Below are 27,448 nucleotides of genomic sequence, written 5' to 3' on the forward strand. Positions count from 1 at the left end.
CTCTTCTGTGTGTTTTAGTCCAAGCGTGGGTCATACAAACAAGAACATATTTTCTGAAATTTCACAGCTGGGTTAGTCTGTTAGCATTTTTGCATTAAATCCATAGTGTGGTTTATATGGCAAATCATTGATGGTCGGATCTCACTATGGCGGACGAGGTTAGGTTCACATTCAAGGTGGTTGTTAATATAATCGGCCGACGCAAAATGTATATATATATATATATATATCATTTAATTAACTAACTAACTATGAGATTCTTTTTAATTTTCATATGCATGTATAAAAGCAGTATTTCAATAAGGTGTACATGCGCGATAAACATCTGCAAATCGTGTCCTAAAGTGAAACCTGGCTCCCCCCTACGCTAGGTGAAATGGTTCAGTCCGTCAGCCCGCCTCGTCCACATTCGTCTCTTTGACCGAGTGTCTAACACGTTTTCAGCCAAATTAGCGCTCTTTGACTTCTATCCCAATAAGTCGCTCGTCTTTTCACCCACATCCCATTCTTTCTCATTCTGAATGAGGAATAAATAAAGATCGAATTATTCATGTCTGAACCACCTTCAGGGGATTCTGCCGGAGCGGGAGGTTATGGAGCCTTTTACCCGGCGGGATACCAGACGTTTCACCCGGAGGAGCACGGCCTAGACCGCGGCTTCCGACTGACGGCCTTCTCTGATCTGAAAGGATGAGGGTGCAAAGTCCCGCAGGAGGCTCTGCTCAAACTCCTGCAGGGACTGGAGCCTGACCGCCCGCCCGGAAAGGAGGGCGGTTCGGGCTCGGGGGCTGGAGACGAGACCGCTGAATTCGGCCAACTTGTTTCAGCATCACAGGGTCCCAGACTAGGTAAAGTATGCACGTGACATGTCACCGTGTAACGTTACTCACACCATTACTGTCAAACTGGTCTAATAAAGCGTGCATGCAGACACGTCTAGTAGCTGTTTGATAGTTATCCAACCGGTTTTATAAATTGGGAAATGCTTTTTGTTTGCACAGTTCAGATCAAAAAGTGAATCAGTAACCCAAAATGTATTACATGTTTAAATAAAGTCTATAGCCTTCTGATGGAGTAATATGATAAGTAATATATTAAGTATGTGCATTCACACGCATTTCTACATGTGGAACAACACGTACAGCATTTTATCATAAAGCGACATAGTATTAAACAACACAATTTCCCTCAATTTCTGTAGATGTATGATTTTATGTATTTTTATAGCCGTGTTTTATGTGATAGGGTTCCAAAACAGCTACGTCAGCAATGCCCTTTCCCATTGGCTTAGATAGTGTTGCTAAACTCCTGGCAAGTATAATACAGTCATCTGAACTATGGACCCACCCAGTTATTGCTTGACACTTTAAAACAGGCCATAAGTAATCCATCAAAAATGCCCCCTACCATTGAAAGCTTGGCGAGTTAATAAATATATGAAGCAGGGCCTTCATCATAACTAAATGTGGATGAATACATAAAGCATCTTTGAAATTGTGAGAAATATTATGATTTAACTATTCCTTGACTGCAGGTATAGGAATGGACTCGTGTGTCATCCCTCTGAGACATGGAGGTTTGTCCCTGGTTCAAACCACAGATTTCTTCTATCCTTTAGTGGAGGATCCCTACATGATGGTGGGTGGCTGACTTTGGAAAAGTTCATTATGTAAAGTACAAGAAATGCTAAACACAAGCATGGTGTCTTAACAGGGCCGAATTGCCTGTGCGAATGTGCTGAGTGATCTTTATGCCATGGGCATCACGGAGTGCGATAACATGCTTATGCTTCTTAGCATCAGTCAGAAGATGAATGAGAAGGTGAGATTTGCTTTTCTCTGTGTCTGATCCATTCCTTTCATGGTTTTCCTTATTCTTGGATTTGACATTTTTTAAAAGAAAAGGGAGTTTTAATTTGGGGATCTGCTCGTGTTTCGCTGCACGTTTATGTGAGGTTTTTTCTGGTTTGGGAAGCTGTGCACGACATGGTTAATTACTGTGTTATGTACCAATGCACTCTCAGGAGAGAGAGCAGGTGATGCCTTTGATGATGAAGGGCTTCCGGGATGCGGCCGAGGAGGGCGGGACTTCAGTAACTGGAGGACAAACAGTCATCAATCCCTGGATCATAATCGGAGGGGTGGCCTCAGTTGTGTGCCAGCCCAGTGACTTCATCATGTGAGTTTCTTCCCGTTCATCCACCAGAAAGCAGTCATCTAATATTAGATTACCACTTACCTGCATTAAACGGGAAAGAGATGAACTATATGGGCATTGTGTAACCCATCTAAATGTTTATTTTGTGCATTGATTTGTGATCAGGCCTGACAGTGCTGTACCAGGAGATGTGTTGGTTCTTACAAAGCCTCTAGGAACTCAAGTAGCAGTGAATGCACATCAGTGGATGGATATAGTGAGTCCTGCCTTATCTCACTCACTGATATCATTAGAACGATTGTTTATGATTCCTTGCATTACATCTTTTGATCTTTCACCCCGTCTTTCTCCAGCCAGAGAAATGGAACAAGATAAAGCTGGTGATCACCAAAGAAGAGGTGGAGCATGCTTACCAGGAGGCCATGCTCAACATGGCCACCCTCAATCACACTGGTACCACATTGCACGAGCATTCTTTGCATGGATTGATTTTAACAATGGGCTCAATATTTAGCACATGCCACCTAGTTTTACAACCTTGTAATAATTCAAATGCCCTATATCTGTCCATTGAAATGACAAGAGTAGATAAAGATTTATTAACTTTATATGCCAACATAAAATCCCTGTGTATTGGTTACAAATAGTTCTCATTCTGTCTCTCTCTAGCTGCTGCCTTAATGCACAAATTTAATGCACACGCTGCCACAGACATCACAGGCTTTGGGATCATTGGACATGCCTGTAATCTCGCCCAGCAGCAGCGAAATGATGTCGCCTTTGTCATTCACAACCTTCCTATTATTGCTAAAATGGCCGCAGTGAGCAAAGCTTGCGGCAACTTGTTTGGACTTTTGCAAGGAACCTCATCTGAAACATCAGGTAAGATCCACAGCGCGGCTCGATCGATAAACACAGTCTCTTTAAGATGAACTAATGATCATCTTAACATTTGCTTTTACACTTTTTTTCAATTCATGTACAATTAAGAACATCGATGTAATAACATGAAATAACAAATTACAGTTGTTACTTGTCTATTTAACTGACCAACTGAAAACCTCTCTTCCCCATGTTGGAAGAAATATGGGAATATTTTTAGGTGTACGATTTTCTGTTAAACAGAAACCATAAAGATGTATACACACTTAACAATAAATCATCCTCATGTCTTTCCTGCAGGTGGTTTGTTGATCTGCTTGCCACGGGAGCAAGCGGCTCGATTCTGCGCCGAGATGAAGTCTAGTCGTTTGGGTTTTTCAGGAGCACTGGGGCAGGATGGCGGGCCAGGCGATGGGCAACAGGCGTGGATCATCGGCATAGTGGAGAAGGGTAATCGCTGCGCCCGCATTATTGACAAACCTCGAATCATAGAGGTGCCGTACCGCGGGTCTGTGATTGGCACACAGGAGAGCAGCAACAACAATGCGAGTCCTCATGAGGTGCAGTTGACATAACTCTGCACAACTGTGAAGGGACTATAATCATAAATCATCATTCTGTTCTTTAATTTTCTCCTGTCTCATTGGTGGGCTTGATAGATTTTTGTGTTTGTATGCTCATGTCATAGACATAGTGTTTGTGAGTCAATGATAGGACATACAAAAGACAAAAAGAATGGTGAATAGGTCATTCTGCTGTCCATTTCCTCCCCCTGTTCAACCGAAGGGTTGAGAGCGACAGACCAAAAATGTTTTAATTTACCTGGTGGGAGATGGAATGGACAACAAACTTGAGATGAATAAATGCTGTAAAAAGCATTAACTAATGTAAACAAATAGGACTTTATTGTAAATTGTTAAAGGAGTAGTTCACCTTCAAAATGAAAATGCTGTCATCATTTACTCACCCTCTGGTCATTTCAAACCTGTATGACTTTCTTTCTTCTGCAGAACACAAAAGAAGATATTTTGAAAAAGTGTTGGTAACAGAATAGCACAGCCCCCCATTCACTTCTATTGTAACCAATGCAAGTGAATGGGGGATTGCTAACAACATTCTTCTAAATATCTTCTGTGTTCTGCGGAAAAAAGAAAGTCATACAGGTTTGAAATGACCAGAGGGTGAGTAAATGATGACAGAATTTTCATTTTGAAGGTGAACTACTCCTTTAACAAACTTTCCCAACAAGTCAGAAAGAAAAAACTTGTAAAATGACAATCAAATCTGAAGTGTTTTCTATTTAGCTGTCTGACAAATTGAGGCCTGAATGATCAGAAATATTGATTTCATTGTGTTATTTAATGGTACAATCAATTATTCATTTTTTTGTGAAAGATTCAGATATCTAAATTGTGATGGTTTTTCAGGTGTTTATTTTGTATTGTCCACTTAAATTTAATTCGTAACGTTGTAATAAGTTTACTGCAGATAATCTGTGTTGCATAGTCACATGCCTAGTGAAATAAGATAAATGTTCATTCTTTGGTCATTTTCCTATCTAGAATAATCTTATAATGAGGTGCTGGTTAGATTGGGGTAAAGCAGTAGCTTAATCATTCGATTCACTATAGATAACATTTGTCATGGTTTTAGGAAGGTTTTCCGAGAAGTCATTTTGAACAATTTGCCGAGTGTGTTAAGATATTATGAATGATGTGCATTACTCATTTGATCCATATCTAAAAAAAAGGTACTCTGGTTTTGCACCACGTAACTGATAAAGGATTGAGCAGCTTTCATCAGTCAGTGGGTTATCCCAGAATGCCTGTTCTTGCATTTGAATGGCTGCGGCAGAGCACAAGTGTCTGATGTCCTTTTTTATGATGCCTCTCTCTTTAATCCCAGCTAATGGGACAGGTGAGGTTGATGTAAGCAGAAAGGAAAGGATAAGCTGATCTACCAAGTCCATTCACCTGCAGTGATTGTCATTGCAATTTCATTCATGAAATGTTCAATAAAACTGTAATTTTCTCTAAGACTATTTGTGTTGAATTTTGAATAATTGTTCCTAATGGAATAGTTTACCCAAGTTTACTGTTAATTTAGTCAATTCCAATCCAACCAAGATGTAGGTGACTTTCTTTAGTAGAAATAACTTTGTTGAAACCATAGTACTCGTTGGTTCATAAAGGTTAAGAGTAATTTATAACATGATACATTTTTATTGTTTACACACTACGAGTTCCACTGTACACTGAACATGCAAAACACACAAGAGTGTTTTTCATTTAATATCCGCTCTTAAGAATAAAGGTGCTTAAAAGGTTCTGCAGCGATGCCATAGAAAAACCATTTTTGGTTCCACAAAGAACCATTCAGTCAAAAGTTCTTTAAAGAACAATCTCTTTCTTACTTTTTTATAATCTTAAGAACACTTTTTCGCCACAAAGAACCTTTTGTAAAACAGAAAGGTTCTTTATGGAACCAAAAGGTTCTTCTATGGCATCGAAGAACCTTTTGAAGCACCTTTTTTTAAAGTGTATCTGTTCTTTGGCTAATCTTTGCATGGTTGTGTGTAGAGTTACTACAAAATTTTAAATTAAACTAGTTTTAAATGAAATGTTTGCTTTTGCAAATGATGTGTGATGTTTTGGGTTTTTGTGTGTATAGTTTAGATAAAATGAGCTGCAAGTAAAAAAATTGTATGTTGGCAATAAAAAAAACCCCGAAGAAGTAGTCAATAAATTCAGGAAAACGGCTTTGCTACAATTTTGCTTGACTATCATAAACTATATTTAATAAATCCATGGAATGTTCATTTAAATTTTGCAACTTAAAAAGCATTAAAATGTCTGTTTAAATTAGGCTGCATATTAAAACTATGGGATCTGACCAATGTAAATTATTTTATTGAATTATCATTTTTATTTTGCACCTCATGTTGCACGTATGTTATTAAAATGTATATTTAAATACATAAATGCATTGTCATTTTACATATTGCTTTCTAAATTGAATATTGTTACAATATGCTTCCATACGCCACAAGGTGTCAGTAGAGTCATCTCAGTGCTCCCTTTCCCTTACTGAAGACGTTGAACACTGCATTACAAATATCATATTTAAACAAAGTTTACCTCTAAAATCTAGTAACTGACAGCTAAATTGAAAGCTTTTTAAGCAATGTTCTTTTGAGCATGTGGAAGTTGGTTAGTTGTTCCTGGGGGAGTTGATACCAACAAAGAATGACTCTATTGGTGAGAAATGTCAAGACGATCAGAAACAGATTTTTCAATAAAGCTTCTGCCAACAGATAGATTTAAGTTGATAGGGGACCTAAATTTTGTGATTTTCAAAAGCCTTAACCACGAAGTTGCTTAAAAGGTTACAATTATGATAATGAATGAATGTTATATGATCTTGAATGATTTGGACAAAAAAGTCAAAGTTAAAGTGAAAATTAAAAATATATATTCACATGACATGGACATTTTTGTCCACTACAGTTACAAGTACATAAGAGTTAGGCTATTTTAAAAACCTGACACTGCTCAAAAAGTAATAATGCATCAAAATAGGTGTTGTCAAAAATATATTTACATATCTGCTTCACATTTAGTGTATGGAAAATAATTTGCCCTCTAGATCCCTGCGATCTGCTAACGAACAGCGTCTTGCGGTGCCATCCCAGAAAGGTAAAAAATCACTTTCACGTACCTTCTGGATCTGTTCCACAATTATGGAATGATCTGCATGTTGCTACAAGATCAGCAGATTCTGTAGCCATCTTCAAGAATCGGCTAAAAACACATCTCTTCCGCCAACACCTGACCCATTAATACAGACATCTATTTCTGTTCTACTTTTTTCTTTTTTATACAGTAGAAGTGTATTGTTTTCATTAAATTTTTAGTTCCTGCTCTATGTAAAATGCCTATTTTGTCTGGGGTCATCTGTGGGTAATTACTGCTTATCACTACTGGTGTTGATATTTATTTTAATGTTTAATGTGGTTTTGGTGGCTACTTGTTTAAAAAGTTAAAATGATATTTCACCCAAAAATGAAAATGATGTCATCTACTCATTTACTCACCCTCTTGTCATTTCAAACACAAAACAAGATATTTTGAAGAATGTTAGTAACTGGCCCCTTTCACTTGCATTGGTTTTGTGCCCATACAATAGAAGTGAACGGGGGGCCATCACCAACTTTCTTCAAAATATCTTCTTTTGTGTTCTGCGGAAGTAAGAAAGCCATAAAGGTTTGAAATGACAAGAGGGTGAGTAAACGATGACAGAATTTTCATTTTTGGGTGAACAATCGCTTTAAGAAGGTCATCAACATGCCAAGAAAAATGACACATTTGAAATGTCGCTTGTCATGCACATGACAAGCATATCTTAAGCATATCAGGCATATCTAAATCTCTGAAATCTATCCAAATATTTGGCCAGCTGAAAATTTCCAAAGCGAGAAGATAAAAGTTTTGGTTTTCCATTTGTCATGTTTCCCTAGACTAAAAGAAGCCTGTTCTGATGGTATCTGTACTTCAGCTCAGTATGAGAGATTTCTGAGAGAGCCGTTCCATCCCCCCTTTACCTCATCCTTGTTTTTACCTCTTGCTGTTCTTTCATACAGAAACTGCAACTAGATCATAATGGATCATCTCCTGTCTTTTTATAACCGAAAACATTCTGATCGCCACCTGGCCTGCACTCTTCAAATTTAATCTGCTGTGTTTTCCATTAGCACAGGATGGGATTTATAATTCACTGTGTGTTGCTTTTCTTTCTACAGCCCTTCCCTGTTGTCTTACATAATGTACTTTTTGGTGAAAGGTCTGATCTCAGTGGAGAAACAGTTTAACAGCTCACGTTTGTTCTCTTTCTCTGTTCATTGACCCTGACATCATGTCCAACGTAACCTGATCTTTTAGTGGATCGATTTTCGCACTATGACCGCTGTCACAGAGCACAGTGACATCATTGATTAGAACATCTTTGTGATATAATGTTTGCATTGACATTTTTAAAGCTAACCATTTTCTTATTTCTTACGGCCCAGAGGACAACTAAACTAAAAAGTGGCACAGTTTACCCCGCTTTCCTTTTCTTTGAACTTGCTCTTCTTAATTCCTGTTAACCTTGTGACTTGTTGTGTTTTGTTTTGCTGGTAGTAAACATGGCATGTGATATGACTGCAAGCACAGTTGGCTGACAGATGTTCGTTAATGAGTTTCATATGAAGGGCATGAGCCCCAAAGGGTCTGCATGGGCATGATGAGTATCTTTGGTATAAATGCATTTTTACCCAGTCTCCAAAAATACTTGTTGTAGCTGTTCTCAGGTCATTCATTTGAGACACTGCAAGCGGTGTAGCAGTCATGAAGAGTTTTCTTTTAAATGGGGCTTTTCATCTTTCAGAGGTGCATGGAGTGTGTGAGAGAGAAGCCAGGCTCTTTGCAGTCTCTGGCTATGTTTAGAATAACAAACTGTGATACTCTTTATACTTTTGCCGCATAGACGGTTTCATCTGACGCACACGCTGGCCCAGAGTTAACTTCCGGTCTGTTTGGTTATAATAACAATTTATTTTAGATTTAATTCATATTCATATTTTATTGTATATTATTGTATAAAGTTAAATTAAAACTACTCAACAGTTAGTAATTCTTTGCGGAGGTCTACCGGAAATTAAGCTTTGTTTATGTTGTTGAAACCGTCTGTCCGCTGAAACCGTTTATAACATGATCTGCTGCTGCACAGAATGTTGTATCCCACAATGCATTGTGCTATACTAAGTTGGCCTTTTATTTTCAGCATAACAAATTAAGGGTGAAATGTATTGAATCTCTTTTACATTATTTGATTAGACAAATGGTACAACATTTTTAATAACTTCAATATTCAAGATGATTTTTAAGATGATATCTAGACAATATTCATATACATCATGATATGGCGAGGTCATGGTTACTACATTTTAACTATTTCGATTTAAACTGAAACTTTAACAAATTCCAATAAAGTACACGGCAAAGCATCCAGTAGGTAGTGAATGCTTTACAGTGTTTTTTTCCCCTAAAAGTGTAAACAAAATGATCCTTTCAGCATTACATTCCTTTAAAGATTTGAAGAATTTAAGGATGTGGCTGTGTAATCATGAGTCATTTCCTTATAAACTCTTAAGTTATTTAAATTACATTATAGTGTAAGAATCTCCTTATGCTCGGTGGAAAAAGCTGGTGAATTTTTTCAATAAAACACAGCAGGATTTATATATCTCCTTTTACAGTCATGTGTGTTTTTTCACCTGGAGTGCAGTGAGGCAAACATAGACTGTCATGTTTTTTTTTACTTGATTTAAAAAAGATGGGAGGTTTCATCGCATAAGAAATGATAGGTACACAGTGCCACCTTTTTACCCCAGATGTGGCACCAGTCTTTCTGAGATAAAATGTGCTAGTCAACAGTGCGGACACTTCCTTCAGTCCTTTAGACTCTTCCTTTTGTGCACTGGAAATGAATATCTAATGCATTTCATTGAGCGCAATATGATCTGTTTCTTTTTTTGGCCATTGAGATAAATGCATGTGACCCACAATTCCTTACTGGAGTGCTCATGTTACTCAGGAAAGAACAACAAAATGAGCTACAAATAAAATATAATTTATTATAAATTGTATTTTAGAGCTAAATAATCAGATTTGTTCATATGTTTGGATGAAAGTTGCCAAAAGGATAAATAGCAGGTAAGCGCTCTCAGCATTTTCCCATTGTTTAATCTATATATTTACTAGTATCTACTATACTTCGTAGTTTACAGTTAAATGAACAGATCATACGGCAGACAATCAATAAATAAATGTTACTAAGTAAAACATTACAGGTGACCAAATTGTACAGGACAGACACCGTGCATTGTCACATTTCTAATAATAATTTAAAGAGGTGGATTAGAAAATAAACGTAAAATTGAAATGAACCTTTGATGAGCTTCAGCATACACAAATGCTGAATTCATATATGCACTGACCCAAGTTATGAACATAAATGTATGTTATACTTAATTTAATAAGGCACTTAAAAGTTGAAGTTTTCTGTACATATAAGTTATTGAAGTGTGTAAAAGGTCCTGAAATGCAAAGCAATAAAATCTGTTTTAACACAAATCAAACAAATATCGGAGGTAGAGATAAAAGAGTGACACGCCTGTGGTTTCGAGTAAAGTGAATTTGGTTAGTGTATACAGAGATATATTCAAGCACACTTTCTTCATCATGTTTTTGAAATGGATATATACACAATGTACAAATAACGTCTCTCTTGGAATGTTGCCACCTTTACTATTTTTATATGTACATGTTTTAATCCATCTGTAGTAAATTATTCTCCCCCAAACATACAAAAAGAAAAAATCTGTTCATCTGGTTTTTCAAGAGATTTTTTTACAAGACTGTCAATATTGGCTTCTATTCACACAGTACACTGTAGAAAAATCACAAATTTGACCTGCCTTAAATGTTAAAGTTAAATCAAATTAGCTTTATAAATCAATTAAACTTAAAGGTCCAGTGGGTCATTTTTGGGATGATCTATTGATAGAAATGCAATATAATATACATAGCTTTCCTTCAGAGGTGTTTAAAGAGCTTACACAGTGAAGCGTCATGTTTTTATTACCTTAGAACGAGCTATTTCTATCTACATACACCGCGGGTCCCCTTGCATGTAATTCACCATGTTCTGTCAGCCGTTGCAGTGTTTTGAAAGGGAGGGGTGGAGTGAGCGGTTGGTTGCAATTCGCAACCTTGCCGCTAGATTTCACTGACTGGACCTTTAAATGATACTGAACTGACTTCAGCTGTAAAATACAAAGCCAGTTCAATATAATTTATGTTCAACTGACTCATAAAGCTAATTTGATTTAACTTAAACATTTAATGAAGCTTTTTAACTTACGTTTTTAAGTTGATTTTTTACAGTGTAGTGTATGCTTTGGAATATTAAACCAGTTTAAAGTGACATGTTTAATAAAAACAGACGATGGGATTTATTGACAACTGTGCAATGTGGTTGTTACACGTACAGTAGATTTACTCCCGGTGTACCACCTTCCTTTTGAAACTGTCAGCACTTCTAATGTTTTACGTAATATCCTGTATTCAAATAATCTGGAGTCTAAACTAATCCAATTCACCATCTCCTGCAATCTATTTATACCTCATCTATGCGTACCAGGAAAACAGAAAGCATTGTATCATAAATCACAGCATCTTAAGATGCCGCTCCTCATAATGTATGACAGTCTGCTTTGCAGCACCTTGCCACTGGTCTTCTGCAGATGTTCGAAGTACAGCAAGATAACCTTTTGTCCATTCATTGATCGCATTTTGTTTTCTGTCCCATCCCCAGCATTTTGCACTTTTCCTTTGTGCTGTAACGTCTGATAACGCCTTGACCCAAATCTTTGAGACCATTCAGCTGAGATATTTAAGGAATGTCGGGATGAATCTCGGATCCTTCACTTCCATCCTCTTCCTCAGTCTCGATAAGTTGGGCTTCACAAGGTGTTCATCAGCATTCACAGATCACTCCAGTCTGATAACATGTGAAATGTGGATGAATGTCACTGTGTCTACAAGCCACACAATTTAGTCTCAGTACCTGATTGCTATCTTTACGATGTAGCAGTCGAAGTTCAGATTGTGTTTTCGCCAGGTACCTGAATCTGATAAATTTTTGAGTTCGCTGTATTTGAACCAGCCCAGCAGGTCAGTTGCTCTCATGGACCTCAGTTGTGTGTCGGCATGCATGCATGTGTTCCAGAGTAGGTGGAGGTCAGTAGATGGAGTCCTTTGTGGTGGTGGACGTGTGCGTGGTGGTGGAGTCGTCCGGCAGTGAACCTCGGCGTGGAGATAGCGTGGTGTTGCAGCGCAGCAGGCCAAGCAGCTCACGTGATACGCTGCTGGAGAAGGCTGTGTAGATCCACGGGTTAGTGCAGGAATTCAGACTGGCCAGCAGCATCAGGATAGTGAAGACAGCACCTGCATGAGAAATGAAGGTAAATCTAAACCTTGAGACCCCAGTACATTTGCATTCAATACTGTATTTTGTGTAACTTACTTTCTGTGTGTGCAAAATTTGATTTTTTAACAGTATGAACTACTTTTGACACTTTTGATGAAATGTGCTTCCAAAATCCATTGCAAAAGTGCAATATGATAACAATGATGACTGTTTTGACAGCTCAGTGGCTAGAGCATGGCGCTAGCAACGCCAAGGTCATGGGTTCGATCCCAGGGATTACACAGGGATTACGCGTCTGCCAAATGCATGAATGTAATGTTTTTCTTTGTGAAGAAGGCTGATATTTGGAAAACCACAGCAAAATTTAGGTTTTAAAATTGTTTGCTATTCACAACAAGGATGTGTTCAATAAATCTCTTACAACAAGACGTTTTTGAGTGTGATATAAGTATAGTTTTTTTAAACAAAAAATTAGAAGGCATATTTTTTACTTAAAGTCACCGTGAACCGGAAGTTGTGATCGTTTTTACTTCCGTATTCTGACACATTTCCGAGTGAAAAGAAATTTGAAAGGAGAAAATTAGTAGCCGTGGCTCGCGTTTTTCACTCCGAATTGATTGGATGTGTAAAAACAGCTGTTGCATTGATTTTGAAATGAAGCTGGCAGCGGCCAAGCCGTATAATTTACATCACTTGAGATGGATAGTCACTTCAGGGCGGAAGTGCATTTTCAGATTTTAACTGATGATTATGAGGGTACTTGAATTTTAAAAAGAAAATGAGCCACATTGATAAGCTATTTACTATAAACGCAGCGATATTTCATGAAAAAATAAGAATTGTCATTTTTTATTTCACTGGGACTTTAATATGTACTTGCAAACTCTGAAGTTTACTACACTTAAACTACACTTAAAACTACACTTTTAGAAACTAAAAAGTTGGTCAATTTAGTCCCAAGGATTAAAATAGTACAAGTATATACTACTCTGCATTGTTACATAAATGCAACAATGCAGAGGTGTTTATGTGAATGATAAAATTGACAATATTGTTCATCTACCAAAAAATTATCAAATGATTTTATGAAGTTCGATTGCATCTGGAAGAAAGATTCACTTTAACACTGATTCGCATCTTTAGAGGTTTTTGAGTATAATTTCCCCACACAGAGCACTGTGCTGGTTTCTGTCATGCTGCTCTACTCAATAACCGGTCCTGGCTAATATAGAGGTGTAAATACCAATGAGATTACCCAACAGTCAGGTGTAAAAAAGAAAGAACACATGAGCTCTAACACAACAGCCTGCAATCTTTAAACACACCAGAAGAACTTAAACTGCTTCATGTGTTCTTCATTACAGTTGGACTTGCTGAATGTTTGAATTCTGAGAACAGGCACCTCTGTTTGGAGAATATTCCTGAGGAATGTATTGCTTGTTTGGTTTTTACCAGTAGCATGTTAGAAAGTGATGGTGTGAGTGATTGAAAATGAAGTGCTGCCTTTTTATGAAGAACTTGGACTAAAACAAACAGCTGGAATCTACCGTACAGTGACTGACTGCTTATATTTAATGCTATTTCCGGCATTTGAGAACGCAACAGAGATGACTGTACCATAAAAACCATATAAGCTATAGTCATTCAAAAATATTTATAAAACATAAAAGGTATATTCCTATATAGACAAATATACATATCAAGTCATATGAGAATATGTTGTAGGATGTTTAAATGTTATCAACTATCAAATTCTCTATAGAGAAAAAAACTTTTTTCCATTTTTCTTCCCAAACAAACTGCTGTGCTCTATTTGAAGAGGTTTAAAACTTCAAATTTATTCTTGCTTTAGCTCTCGGCTAAACAGAATACAAAGTAAACACTGAACCACAAGTGCGCAACATAATAAGGATTGTGTGTACTTAGAGGATTTTAATAAATGTCACATCACGGCAAGTTGTCACGAAAGTTGTCACGACAGCTTCTAGCTGTGTTCTTAGCAAATAGCGCACATTTTCTCTGGTAATCAACACCTAAAAAAGCTACCCAGAGATATTCACTAGAGCAGTGGTTCTCAAACTGTGGTACGTGTACCACTAGTGGTAGCCTACTTGAAGAGACCCCGATGGTACGTGACACGACAGGAAATTAAAAACTATATTAATTTACATTTCGTGCTTTAAATACAATTTCAAATGTTTAATACATGATCGATAAATACGCAATATATCTCAGCCTATGTGCAGTTTTAATATAGTTGTATGAATTATTGTTTATTTGTCATTGGTCGATGTAACTCAGATGCGTGACGGGCAGCTCAGACACAGAGTGGAAGGAGACAGGTGCTTGTGGATCTCTCTTCTGACAAGCTGCGTGCAAATTAAGCTTCTTATGTATTTCTGCACTTGAACCGCTGTTTAAAGCTGTTGTTATTGCTGTAAACCGCTAATAAAGCGCTAACTACTCGAGGTTAAATCAATGAAGCTAGCATTGCGATTAGTTTTGACGTGGCGCTTTGACAAAAGCCGCTGCAGTAAAGTATATTTATTTATTTATCTTCTGTGTTAAATAGGCCTATTCTTTCCACATTGTTTGTCATTAATATAGTTTTGTAGTCTTTCTGCAAGTCCGATCAAAGTTAATAACTCCCCCATTATAGTCATTTACAGAGTGCTGTTTACAGTACAGAAAAGTGTTTTGTGTCCCCTATTACTGCTGACTAACTTGAAAAACGTGGAAAAAACATGTTCTTTAGTTTGAAAACAGCTAGTAAATAAAAAAGTGTTTGTATTATTAATAATACATTCGAATTGGAGGACAAGGTGTAAAGATAAAGAGTCACAGTTCTACTATTAATTTGAGTCTTTATCTGTGTTTTCTATGGGGGTCATTAGGTGGTACTTGGAACAGCTAATTTTATTAAAGGTGGTTTTTGATCTGAAAAGTTTGATAACCACTGCACTAGAGTAAACCATGTGACAACTGGCGCCTATATAAAATATGATGTTTGTTTTCAATCTGACCTTGATCAGGTGGGTTGGGGTCCCAGGCTGCCCATAACTGAACAATAAAGAAAGGAGACCAGCAGATGGTGTAGACCAGTACGATGACAAGAGTCATCCTGACCGTCTTGGACATGGCCTTAGTCACACCCGGTAGAGGTGGCGGATGTGAGTACTCAGCATGAAGAGGAATAGCCGGAGCATCTGGAAGCACATCCGGAAACGTCATCTCAGAAGCCCCAGACATGTTTAATTGTCCAGCCAATGAAAAAGGAGCACTAGATATTGTGCCCACGCTATTGGCTGCCAACGATTGAGAATGGACGGTTGCAGGGATGTGGTTGGCATTGTGGGCGGGAGAGATTTGCAGGTGAGGTGGGATGGAAGGGGAGGGGCTATCTGAAGAGGGGAGTGGCCCAAAGCAGGGCTCACAGATAGAGTTCCTGCAGGCTGGGGTCTGAGTGTAGTTACTGTGCAAGTTTTGGAGTTCGGGAGGGGAAGGGGACTGAGATGGGCTGCAGTATGCTTGGCTGACACCGCTGTCTATATGATGGCTGTGTCTGCTTTGTCTGTTTCTTTCTCTGACCCTTCCCCTGCAACCCTCCAGATGAGCAAAGCTGAAGAATACGGAGCTCCTCTTAAATTCCGCTGTCACCAACCGCTCCGACTTCAGGTAGATATTGTCATGGATCTCCCTGAAAATGCGCACCTAGAATATAAAACAGATGAGAAGTCTTCAAAGAATGCCAAAATCCAATCATGGTCATCCTTTATGAAAACTAAAAATTGCTTGTAGACACTGACCGTCGTCTATCCATCTGGCAAAATTAGTGTGGCTTTTTAAGTGCTGTTTTTGACAATATGCTGTCAAAGAGCTTTGGGCCTGTTTAAATCCACAAAGAAAGATGCTGAGTCACAGAAATGTAAAAGAAAGCCTGTGGTAAAAGGCTGTTCTGGTAATTGCTGAAGCCGGAAGCATCAGCCGGAAAGGTCTTGGTTAAATATTTGTAAAGCAGACAAAGTGGTTTTGATGTTCTGCTGTAGGGAAGCCAAGGTTTTAGCAAATGGGGTGAGTCACTGAAATTGTTGAAGAATGTGTTGGTGAACATTTTTTGTTCAAGTGTGAAAGATTGTACGTTCAAATCTTTAAGTTAATTTACCTCCATTTAGAGAAATGGCACCACAATCTCCCAGCAAAAAAGTGTAACTATTTTACAATGTGGCTAATTTGGACTAATTTGTACAAATTATGATCTCATACATACATTTCAGTACGATTTGCTTTCGCGCCAGTGACGTTAGGATTATGGGTGGGGCTTCAGAATTGTTTCTTCTTTTTTCTACTAATTCTAATCATTTCTATACGGTTTACGGCGTACGAATTCATATGAATAAGGCACTTCGTAAAACAGTTACGAATTCCTGTGAGCTCAGGCTGAAAACGGAGGATGGAATTTTTTTAAGGAATTACAGTACACTGTAAAAATGCTTTGTTGTTTTACCTTTAAAAATCAAGTTACCCAGCTGCCTTAAAATTTGTACTTAATTCAACTTCAAAACATTTGTTAACAATTTTGCATTAAATTCATGTAATAACTCATATTTTTATGTTGACTTAACTAAAAAGTTTAAGGCAGCCGGGTAACTTAATGTTTTAAGTTGAAACAACAAATACATTTTTACAAACGGCTAGTTCACCCAAAAATGAAAATGCTATCATTTAATCAGTCTCTTTTCATTTTAAACCTGTATGACTTTCGTTCTTCTGCAGAACACAAAAGATGATATTTTGAAGAATGTTGGTAAACAAACAATGGCGGTACTCATTCATTTGCATTGGTTTTGTATCCATACAGTAGCAGTGAATGAGTACCGCCATTGTTCAGATACTAAAATGACAAGAGAGTGAGTAATTTAGGACAGCATTTTTACGTTTGGCTGAACTATCCCTTTAAATCTACAGTACATATTTAATAAGAAAAGTGTGTTGGGAGTGAGAGAATGCACTAGATATACCTGACAGACAGTGATGATTAATGCTGGTAATATGAACACAGATACAGTCATCCAGGTAACGTATGCTTTAAGTCCCCATGGCTCAGCAAAATGACCCCAGCATTCAAACTCCCCAGGGGCCACCTCTGACCGTGAGAAGATGAAAACCTTGGAGTGGAGTTGAGAGTTAAAATGTGAAAACCCTTGAAATAAAAATACAAGCTGAGAACCGGTTAGCTGTTTACATGTGAAACAAAAGCAAACCAGTCAGGGCTGTTCTAAAACAATTTGTTGCTCACCTGTGGTAAACTTAGCACCAGAGCCAAGCCCCATGCGACCACAATGGAGGTGTTCCAGCGAGAGGGCACGCCTCCCCGATATGCCTGCAAGGGGCAGCAGATGGCATAGTGCCGATCCACAGTCATAGCAACAATCATGTAGGAGGACGCAAACATCCCGACAATCTGTAAGTACTTCACAGAGCGACACAGAGCGTCGGGGCCCTGAAAGCGTTCGGTAATGTCCCACACCAACTGTGGCAAAACCTGCGGGCAAAATAAAGAGGTTGTATTTCACTCTCACGTGCAATTTTGGTAGTTTCGGGAAATTTATGACTCGATGATCTAAATTGCTGATTGGATTCAAGCACATACGTGCACGCCCTGCTGACACACCAGTTTCCCACGTCTAAGGCTTAAATCACATTTAAAGGTGCAGTGAACTGGCCATTTTTATTGTTTTATTATTGTCTGACGTCTACTTATGACGTTCGCGTGGTTTTTACATTCGAAAACATCAAAATCAATAAGTAATAGCTATTTTCTAATCTGGTTTTGAGGCTGGCTGGAGAAACGCTCGGTTTTTAAGGACGGGCCGCACAGATGACTTGGAAGTAAACGCCCACTGCTGTGATTGGATAGCAGCTTGCGTCGTTGACTTAGTTTGGAGCCTTCTGTGAATTTGGTTAGACACGTAACGTGATTTTACTCAAATTTACGGACTTATTTCCCGGATGTGTTTGTATAGCCCATAGTTGTATGGTGTTTAGTGATATATGACCGTACATGTCAGCATTTAAGACCCGCGAACCGGACAGAAGATCACCACGATCGCGGGTCTCAAATGTTATAGTTTTCATGATAAATAAACAAACGGTAGACCGGCCAGCGAACAAAGCGAACAAACGCTCACTGTTTTCCCCACGTGAGCTGGAACGTCTTTAAAAATGAACTTGAACCACGCATTCCTGCTGTCGGAATCCGAAGGAAGGTTATGCAGCGACTGTGTTCTTCCTCAACCAGGCACTGCACAATATTTTGCGATCTTTAACGGCATGACGCTTACACTCGCTCTGTCTGGTTCCGTGCAGCTTGTGTTCAGTACTGTCATGTGCGAACCAGTGGGCGGGGCTAGAGAAGTAGGCGTTGATATTCTTCTGTGGAGGCGGTGTTCAACCTATCTATGACAGGTGCATTCCAGGACCTGGCATTCGCTGGGCCTGGTGTCAATAACAGTTGTTATTTCAGTAACAAGTGCGTTTTCAGATCTGACACTTACAGGATGTTCGCTTGAATACGATTCGCTCTTATATAACAAAAGCTCGAGTTAAAATTGTGGTCCTAGTTCACTGCACCTTTAATAAATGTATAGTCATATAATGAACAAAGGTCCATGCAGGTCAACTATCACTTAACCGGCCTCATTTTTTGCAGCACACATCATTTTGTAATTGGGTTAGGAAGAAATTACCTGAAATAAAGCCACCACGAGGTCGGCCACACACAGATTGATCATGAAAAGGTGCATGGGTGCATGATGTTTCTTCCTGTGCAGCAGTACCCACAACACAAACCCGTTACCCAGAGCTGTGAGGGCCAGCACCAGTCCCAGCACTCTAATCTCCGCTTGGGCCAAGGCCTGGTCCCGCACTCGTGGAGGGGCCACAGGCTGCATCGTCGGCCTTGTCGTGGTCCATGTCACGTTCTCTGATGGAAAGAGCCAGAGAAAAGCCTCTGTACCCCCATAACTGCTGCTGAGATTGAAGAGGGAACTGGATATGTCTGATGGCCCTTCAAGCCCCAACACGGAACGATTCGACTGACCCAAATTCTCTTCCCAGGAGCCCATGATCATGCCTGTGACCTATAAAAAAAAGGACAGACGGAATGAGATGTGAACAGAATAACACTGATCGCTCACTGATTCGAACTGGTATGACAAACAGTCCTAAATCAATTTAATTAAATTGATTGAAGATTCAGATTGAATCTATTTTGTTTTGTTGGCTATTTTTATAGTTCATTTACAAGAGTGCTTCAGTAAAGGACGGTCTAAAATTGATTTGATCAAATAAGGTTGTTAGAAGTGTGTCTCCAATATAATTTCCAATGAAATTGCAGTCTCGGTTTAAAGGGATGGTCCATCCAAATCTGGCAATTCTATTAATCTTAAAACGTTCTTCTATTTGTAATGCAAAGAAACAATGTCATCATACAGGTTTTAAATGACAAGGAGGCGAGTTAATACTTACAAAATGTTTATTTATTTGGAATAACTATCCCTTTACACATTATTTTGTGAATATCCACATTTTTCAAGTTTTGCAAATAAGAATTGTGATTTGAGGACAGTTAAAACAGTTGCTTTAAATCTTTGCCTTTCAAATGTTGTTGTTTTTTGTAATAAAAACAAAAAAGTCCCTTTAGCTTGCCCTCACCAAAACCATAATGTTTCTTTCCTCTCATCATCTAAGTCTCTTTTCATCCCCACATATCTAATTTTTCCATAATCAAAAGCACATCTGTCGCCTCCCTAAAATAATGCACTGCAATCTCCATGTAAAACATTTTACAATCCCCCAAACTGTCCCATCTCCTTGTATCACCAGTTATTTTCCTCATCAAAATGGTGTTTAGATTATTATCCCCAGCTGCTACAACAGATTTAAGTGTAATGAAAGATAATTTATTTGAACAAATATCTAAAGGGCAAAATTGAGATTCAGTCTCCTGGGATTGAGTCATCATTTGTCTTCAGAAACAGAAAAACTTAACAAGATTTTGGAACAATTATGGTGCTTAAATTTTGACTGAGGCAAGGGTGACTGCTTTCAAAGGCCAAATGCAGAATACAAAGAAAGCACTTTAAAGTAGGTGTCCATAATTATTTGTACCGAATTTTATAACTGAATGCAAGCTTTTACTTATTATACATGGCAACACATCATTTTTGTGTATTTTACTGGCTGTGCTCATGCAGAAACTTTCAACTTGAAATGTACCTTGCACGAATATTATTTGTAATGAAATGAAAATCAAATTTTAGCGTGTATTAAAACAGCACATAGGATAACAAAGATAAGAGCAATGCTGGTTGCTGCAAAGTGTGTCGCCATTATACAGCAAATATACTGAGAGCGTCTGTCACATTCCACATTAATACAGATTCATATTTCATATTGACTAGACCTTATTAAATCTGAATAATGTGAATATGAAACAGGTCAGCTTTAAAGGTTTAAGAGCATCTGAATCATATTGTAGATTATATTTTTGTGGCTGCCTTTTCTTTTTATATTTTCCATGACTTTTAGTGTTTATGAATAGAAGCGGATCTTTCAATTGCAACTCCTGAGGCATGTCCAAGTCTGTGAGGAAAGAAACACCACAAATAATATGTCTTTACTCAATTTCTTAGACAGCAGTGAGATTAAACAGAGAGCAAATGGAGACTTTTGCTTAAGTGTTGTGTTTGCCAAATTTGCTAATGTACAAAATTTTTTATAGCTGTTTTCTTTTACTACACAACAACCGACAATTGTCTCATTTATGTTTATACTTAAAGGAGCAATGTGGAGAATTTACCGGCATCTAGTGGTAAGGTTGCAGATTGCAACCAACAGATCAATTCACCCCTCCCTTTCGAAGCACTACGGTGACTGACACAGGACTAAGATGTTGTAACATTTTCGCTCCTTTGCCGAAAGACATAACGTATTTACGAAACGCGCAGAGCAGTTTGTTCGTTTAGGGCTACTGTAGAAACATCATGGCGAATTCCATGCAGTGTATGTTGATAGACATTAGCTCATTCTAAGTTAATAAAACCTAACGCTTCATTAAGTAAGGTCTTTATACACCTCTGAAGACAGTTGTGTATATGATATTGCATTTCTGTCAGTGGATCCTCCTAAATATGACAAACTGGACCTTTAAATTATACGTAAAACTCAAAGTCTCTTGAGGTTTAAATGAGAAATGTCTGAGCAATATCATTTTTTCTTTCGGGATGTTGTATTCACTCATTCATGTTCATCTGTTCTGCTCACTCACTCACTCTTCCTCCTTTGGAGCCTCATAATAAGTGTGCGGTGTTCATCTTATATTTACATAATTAAATCACAAAAGAAATTAGACGTGCTGTTTACAGAGTCATAACTAATTAAATCCTGACATTGTAACACAAAGCCAGCCAGTGTCTTTCCTTTGACGTTCCTCCTGGAAAACAAGTCAAGCACTCTTGCCGTCCTGCCTGTGGTCTGTTCTTACTCTGTGCATGTCCCAACTGCTTTCTATTACCTACTTTGTTACCTCCTGGGAAATTACCGAAAGAGCCTCCTCTTATATTCTCTGCCTTTAGATCTGCTGGTGCCCATACGGCCAACGCTGGCTATTCATCAGAAGGCTGTGATGTGTGCCCCTGCTGGGCATGTGTGCCCACTTTAACTGATATGATGTGGCATGAATAAATTTGTTCCTCCAAAAACGACCCCAGCAGTCTCACATGTATCTCCTCTAGAGCTTCATATGAGATCTCACTAATGCCACATCAGGCTGTGCTCACATTTTCCAAAAACATCTGTTATCTAAAGTCATATCATGTGTCCATGGATCCCTGGTAGAAAAACCCTGTGAATAAATTAGCATTTATTTTAGTTGTCTTATGATCCAAATCTCACTAAAGCTAATAGAGATGTGTTCTCAATCGCTCAAAGCTCCATCTGCTGATGATCAGGCAGACACTAAAAATATTTCACGTTTCCCGTCGTGCTTTGCTTGGAGGTCAAGGGGGCAGATGGACATAGGAGGAGACTGGAGTGAAGCATCTGAGAACCTACTGCGGAGAGCAGCAGTGCTCTCATCTGCCGCTCATCTGTTCTTTCTCGGTTTCTCCTCTCTCGGTTTGTACCTCAGCCCGCTGCCTGCATTTCTGACTTTCACCTAAATCTTTGTAGCCGAGACTTTTGTGTTGGTATTCTTGAATCTGGATTGGGATTTCAAAAGCACCTTTCAGAACTCAACAGCTGAATGACTCTCATGGATAAATACAAATGATCTGTGCCAACCAGCGGTCAAGCCGTAGGAGAGAAGGCAAAGACAGTCAGGTAACAGCGGTGCTGTGTGCAGAGGAGGTTCAGTCAATGCCCCTTTCATTTCACAGTCTGAAAATGCACATCGATAAATAAATAAACAAGAGGTGAACGAAAGCGAGATGAGAAAGTAAATACAAGAAGTCAAGAGACAAGAAAGAGGTATGAACAGTGTTGCCAGATTGGGCGGGTTCCCGCCTTGATGGGTTAGACCGGAGAAAAATGCATTGGGCATGCTTATGAAATTAAAAACCCGCCCAAGCAGCTTGCCTTTTCTTTGCTTTTGATTAGTCAAGTTATTTCAAAACGTTCGAAAATAATGTGTAGTGCAGTCATAAACACATTATTCCTTAACACAGCCTTTATTGGTTCAGTTTAACCAATCAGGTCTGGGATAGTGAGACCTCACCTGTCAATCAATCTACAGTTGAGATCATGTGATGGCTCGTGAGTGACGGGGTTTTGGTATGATAAAGGACCAGATTTTCTATATTGATGCGATCGCAATGCCAAAGTGGCCCAAATATATGTTGCACTGTAGGTAGAGTAACTCAAATCTCACAACGTGGATTACACATGTGGTGACAGACGACTCGCAGACTTTGTACATATAACTGTAACTGAATTCACAGCAGTTGAATGATTTAATAAAAATCAAACTGAATGTGGGATTCTACTAACGTTACTTCTGTTCATCATACTCGGCCTTGACAGCTGCTGGACTTGCAAAATTTTGCATTATATGTTCTGCAATATATACTTCACGAAATACATACTGTAGTTCTGTCAGATGTTAAGGCAACTCTCAAAGTTAAGCGCATTATTGTTGCTTATTCATCATATGTATCAATGAATTGCGCATTGTTGTTCTTTTGTTGCACAAATTGCTTCTATTGTTTTACCCTACTTTGTAAGTCGCTTTGGATAAAAGTGTCTGCTAAATGACTAAATGTAAATGACTAAATGAATTGCACATTTTTGGCTGCTGTGGTGTGTGAATGAAGTTCATGAACGAGTGGAAAATGCCTACTCAGCTTTCCGAATCCGATTAATTATAGTGGGCACTTTTTGCACAAAATGTGTTTTTTGAGGGTTAAAGTCATTGGTTCATTTTTTGATTGTTGCTTTGAAGTGGTTTCTGGACATATTAGTCATATTTTATTTTAACTCTCTTTAATGCTATGTTTGATCCATTTGATCTGTTTTCTTTGTTTAATTATATTTTTCATCTTGTCATAGTTTGTTTTAAGGAGATAAAATGGTCATTATCATCGTTGATTGACATTGCAATACATTTCTATCAAATTATTTTGGCAGTTAAAATTTGGGCTGGTTTTTGTTGGGGTGGGCGGGTTTTATTGAGCCTTTGGGCTGGAAATTGTCCACCCAATCTGGCAACACTGGGCATGAATGTGACTACAAAGAGGAGTATTGGTGATGATGGTGAAAATGGGACAATGAAGATGTTATTACAAAATGTTTGCAGGGTCCTTATGTTTATATAATATAAAAAGAATACATGCTTGAGTAATACCACACTGTAAAATAGTAGTAATAAATATAGTAATGATAAATATAAACAAAATATAATTGCATGTGATAGGTAATGTGCACTTTTTTAAATATATATGATACAAACTTTCACATTTTAAATATGCATATTTATATTTATTTTTAATAATTAGTTATTCATATATACAATATATATACAGTATATATATATGTATTAGTTTTTAATAAATATATGAATAATAGTTTTAATAATATATATATTTAAATAAAATATATTTAAAGTCCTGTGCACAGATGGATTGCCTTGTTAAATATGTACAATTATTTCACAATGATATTCTTTTTACTTTAAAATAACAAAAGTGTACTTGTATAACTCTTTTGAGTGCTCTCTTGTATGCGTCTGATACAGGGTACATGTACTGACCAGTTTCAAGAGGACTTAGTGAGCAGTGATGAAGTGCTGATGAAGGATTTATTGATATACGTCAGTATATCAGAAGTACACTGCATTACTCTGTGGCTACAGTCTGTGTGTGTGTGTGTGGTGGACTAGGTGCAGAAGTGTACGGAAAGTAATCCCTATCTTTAGAACCGCTTATAGGAATGAAACAGCAGGAAGAAGCTACTGTACAGCGCAACGGCCCTGACAGGAAATGATAAGTGCAATAGATAGAAAAGATGAGAGGTTTATGTGAAGAAAGAGCCGCTGTTAAGCACAGTGTCTCACTTGTGTGTCTCCTTTTTAATATACGTACACTCAAAAAAAATTTTAATCATTGTTTGTTTTACTTAATCAATATAGTTTGATAGAACGCATTTGTATTGGTTTTTTGTTTAAGTACAATTTCAATGTGTAATAGTGACATAAATAGGCAACTCTTTGACATAACTTAGTCCATTTGTGTTGGGACAACATGAATCATTTTCATTGACTAACTGAAACGACACAGCGGATTGACTTCCCAGCATGCTTTGCTCTTATGACTGGATTTAGATTTTAAAATGGTTAAAGTGCTATTGTATTTGTGTTTTTTTGCAGATAAGGAGACTTGTTAGTGTTTACTGTTCTGTAATGTTAAAACTCACAAGATGTTCTGTTGTCTGTGATTTTTGGGGGGTTACCATAGTGGTTAAGAGTAAAGGTTATACTTAGGTTGGGGACGAGCACATTTATGCCTTTGTTGCATGTGTTCATCTTTACTCAGTGAGTAAATACTCTGCAAATGCGTTAAACCCTCTGGTGCTCCTTGTTAGCACCATACCTTTTTTTTGTTAAAATTTTTTTTTTTTTTTAAAGGTTTCACACTGAAGCGCTCACATTTATATGGCTTAACACAAAAAAATACATTCTTATGAAATTAAATAAAATAAGTAGATGAATTTAAGATTTACATGTCTGTACAATTCACCCAGTTTAAATTCAGATAAATCAATTAAATTGTGTGGAAATGGGTGTCATAATAAAATTAAGTTAATCCAACAATTTATTTTTTTGAGTGTAACTGTCCACCAGTCATAAACAGTGGGGTCAAATGTCTGAGGCCACATTGAAAATCTGGAATTTACTTAATTGAAACCGGGAAATAATAAGAAAAACCTGTTTCCAAATAAAAGGAACACTTCAGTGCTGGGCTGTGGCCAACCACACAATAGTTACTTCCTTTGCGTCTGAAGGATCACTGAGTGATCCACCTATTTTCATTTGCTGGCTCTTTTGTCTGGCATGGCGTTTTTTTTATCTTTTAATGTTCAGTATCCTGCACTCACCTCAGAGCCTCTTCTTCTACCCTAAATACTGTTTTATAGTATGTTATAGTTTAGTATAGAGTAGTAAAGTGTGTAGAATGAAATGGTGTGGTACAGTACAGTACAGTAAAGTATAGTTCTATACTTAAGGTTGAATTCATCGGTCCCTATAGATATTGAATTATGCAATGAACTGATAAAATGTGTAAGTGGATTCTTCCAAAGAATACACTGCAAGATACTTAAATGTAAAGGTGTAAGTGAGTATAGGCTTGTGAAAATAAGGACTTCACAAAAAGCACAAATACGTACTGACTGCTTTACTCATTAAAGGTGCAGTGAACTGACCATTTTTATTGTTTTATACTATTGTCTGATATCTACTTATGACGTTTGCGTGGTTTTTACATTCGAAAACATCAAAATTAGGGGTGTAACGATACACTCAGCTCACGATTCGATACATATCTCGATGCTGGGTTCACGATACCATACACATCTTGATATTTTGAACAAAATCAAAAAATTCAAATAACATTTATTTTCAAATTATTAATAATTTCAGTAACTTATTTTGTTGCACATACAACTTAATAAAGAATTTTAACATTTTAAGGTTTAACTGAAATTAGAATTAAGATCAGTGTCAATTTTGACAGCAAATTTTGATTTAGTTTTAGTCATAGTCTTTTGACTAAAATGCAATTTAGTTTTAGTCATCCCAATCTATCATAGTTTTAGTCTATTTTTAGTCTACGAAATCTACATTATATTAGTCTACTAAAATCTATCTGGATTAACTCATTTAATTGGTGTAATTAAATGTTCCATACAAAGATTTAACTGTTTCGACATAATTTACTTTACCTTGGTTGGAATTAAATTAAACCAGGTCATTACCTTTATTTTTCAGAAAAGTTGAGCAACTACTGGATGTGCATTGTTGTAACACAGAGAATACGCGATCGCGGGTCTCAAATGTTGTAGTTTTCATGATAAATAAACAAACGGTAGACTCCTCCCGGCCAAAATGACCCAGCACCAGAAATAATATCAAAACACTTCAAAACAGCCTCCATTATTCGCAAACGGTGAATAAAACTTTGAAAAATGATATATGAGCCCGCCAAATCACAGAGATGCCGATTACAATTATTACAAATGACTAGAGGTCCCCAGGTAATACTATCAGGGTATGTCAAGCGATCTCTAACAAAGCAATAGTGACGCATAGTACAAATATGTTGTACTCACATAAGATTGCTGCGCCATTCCTATCGGATCCAATATTGACGGCACAGCACTGCTTTTTAATTTTAGTCTCTCCGCAAAGACTTGTTCAAGGAATCCGCGTTGAAATGAAGCGAACAAACGCTCACTGTTTTCCCCACGTGAGCTGGAACGTCTTTAAAAATGAACTTGAACCACGCATTCCTGCTGTCGGAATCCGAAGGAAGGTTATGCAGCGACTGTGTTCTTCCGCAACCAGGCACTGCACAATATTTTGCGATCTTTAACGGCATGATGCTTACACTCGCTCTGTCTGGTTCCATGCAGCTTGTGTTCAGTACTGTCATGCGCGAACCAGTGGGCGGGGCTAGAGAAGTAGGCGTTGATATTCTTCTGTGGAGGCGGTGTTCAACCTATCTATGACAGGTGCATTCCAGGACCTGGCGTTCGCTGAGCCTCGTGTCAATAACAGTTGTTATTTCAGTAACAAGGGCGTTTTCAGATCTGACACTTACAGGATGTT

General features: G+C 37.9%; 2 protein-coding genes across 3 annotated transcripts in view; one reads left to right on the forward strand and one right to left on the reverse strand.

Moving 5' to 3' along the window:
- Positions 1 to 398: 398 nt before the first annotated feature.
- Positions 399 to 5,077, forward strand: sephs3 (selenophosphate synthetase 3). Its single transcript, XM_057320085.1, has 8 exons — positions 399 to 848; positions 1,535 to 1,638; positions 1,714 to 1,821; positions 2,024 to 2,178; positions 2,323 to 2,413; positions 2,511 to 2,610; positions 2,827 to 3,039; positions 3,340 to 5,077. Exons 1-8 carry the CDS (start codon positions 551 to 553, stop codon positions 3,612 to 3,614), a joined length of 1,344 nt encoding a protein of 447 aa, XP_057176068.1. The 5' UTR covers positions 399 to 550; the 3' UTR covers positions 3,615 to 5,077.
- Positions 5,078 to 11,068: 5,991 nt separating this feature from the next.
- The window catches only part of avpr2ab (arginine vasopressin receptor 2a, duplicate b), a 17,759-nt gene continuing 1,379 nt past the window's right edge, over positions 11,069 to 27,448 (reverse strand). The window contains exons 2-7 of one of the 2 annotated variants that reach the window (XR_008961654.1): positions 18,816 to 19,208; positions 17,366 to 17,611; positions 17,088 to 17,234; positions 15,093 to 15,780; positions 11,765 to 12,086; positions 11,069 to 11,640 (exon numbers count right to left, since the gene is read on the reverse strand). Coding sequence is in view for 1 of the 2 variants with exons in the window: in XM_057320003.1 (XP_057175986.1) it covers positions 11,881 to 12,086; positions 15,093 to 15,780; positions 17,088 to 17,234; positions 17,366 to 17,611; positions 18,816 to 19,199 (1,671 nt within the window). In the remaining variant the exon portion in view is untranslated. Of the gene's footprint in view, positions 12,087 to 15,092; positions 15,781 to 17,087; positions 17,235 to 17,365; positions 17,612 to 18,815; positions 19,209 to 27,448 lie in introns of both variants that reach the window. The other variant, XM_057320003.1, reaches the window with a different exon arrangement.

This window comes from Triplophysa rosa, linkage group LG21 (genome assembly GCF_024868665.1).
Source record: "Triplophysa rosa linkage group LG21, Trosa_1v2, whole genome shotgun sequence".
Lineage (NCBI taxonomy): Eukaryota > Metazoa > Chordata > Actinopteri > Cypriniformes > Nemacheilidae > Triplophysa > Triplophysa rosa.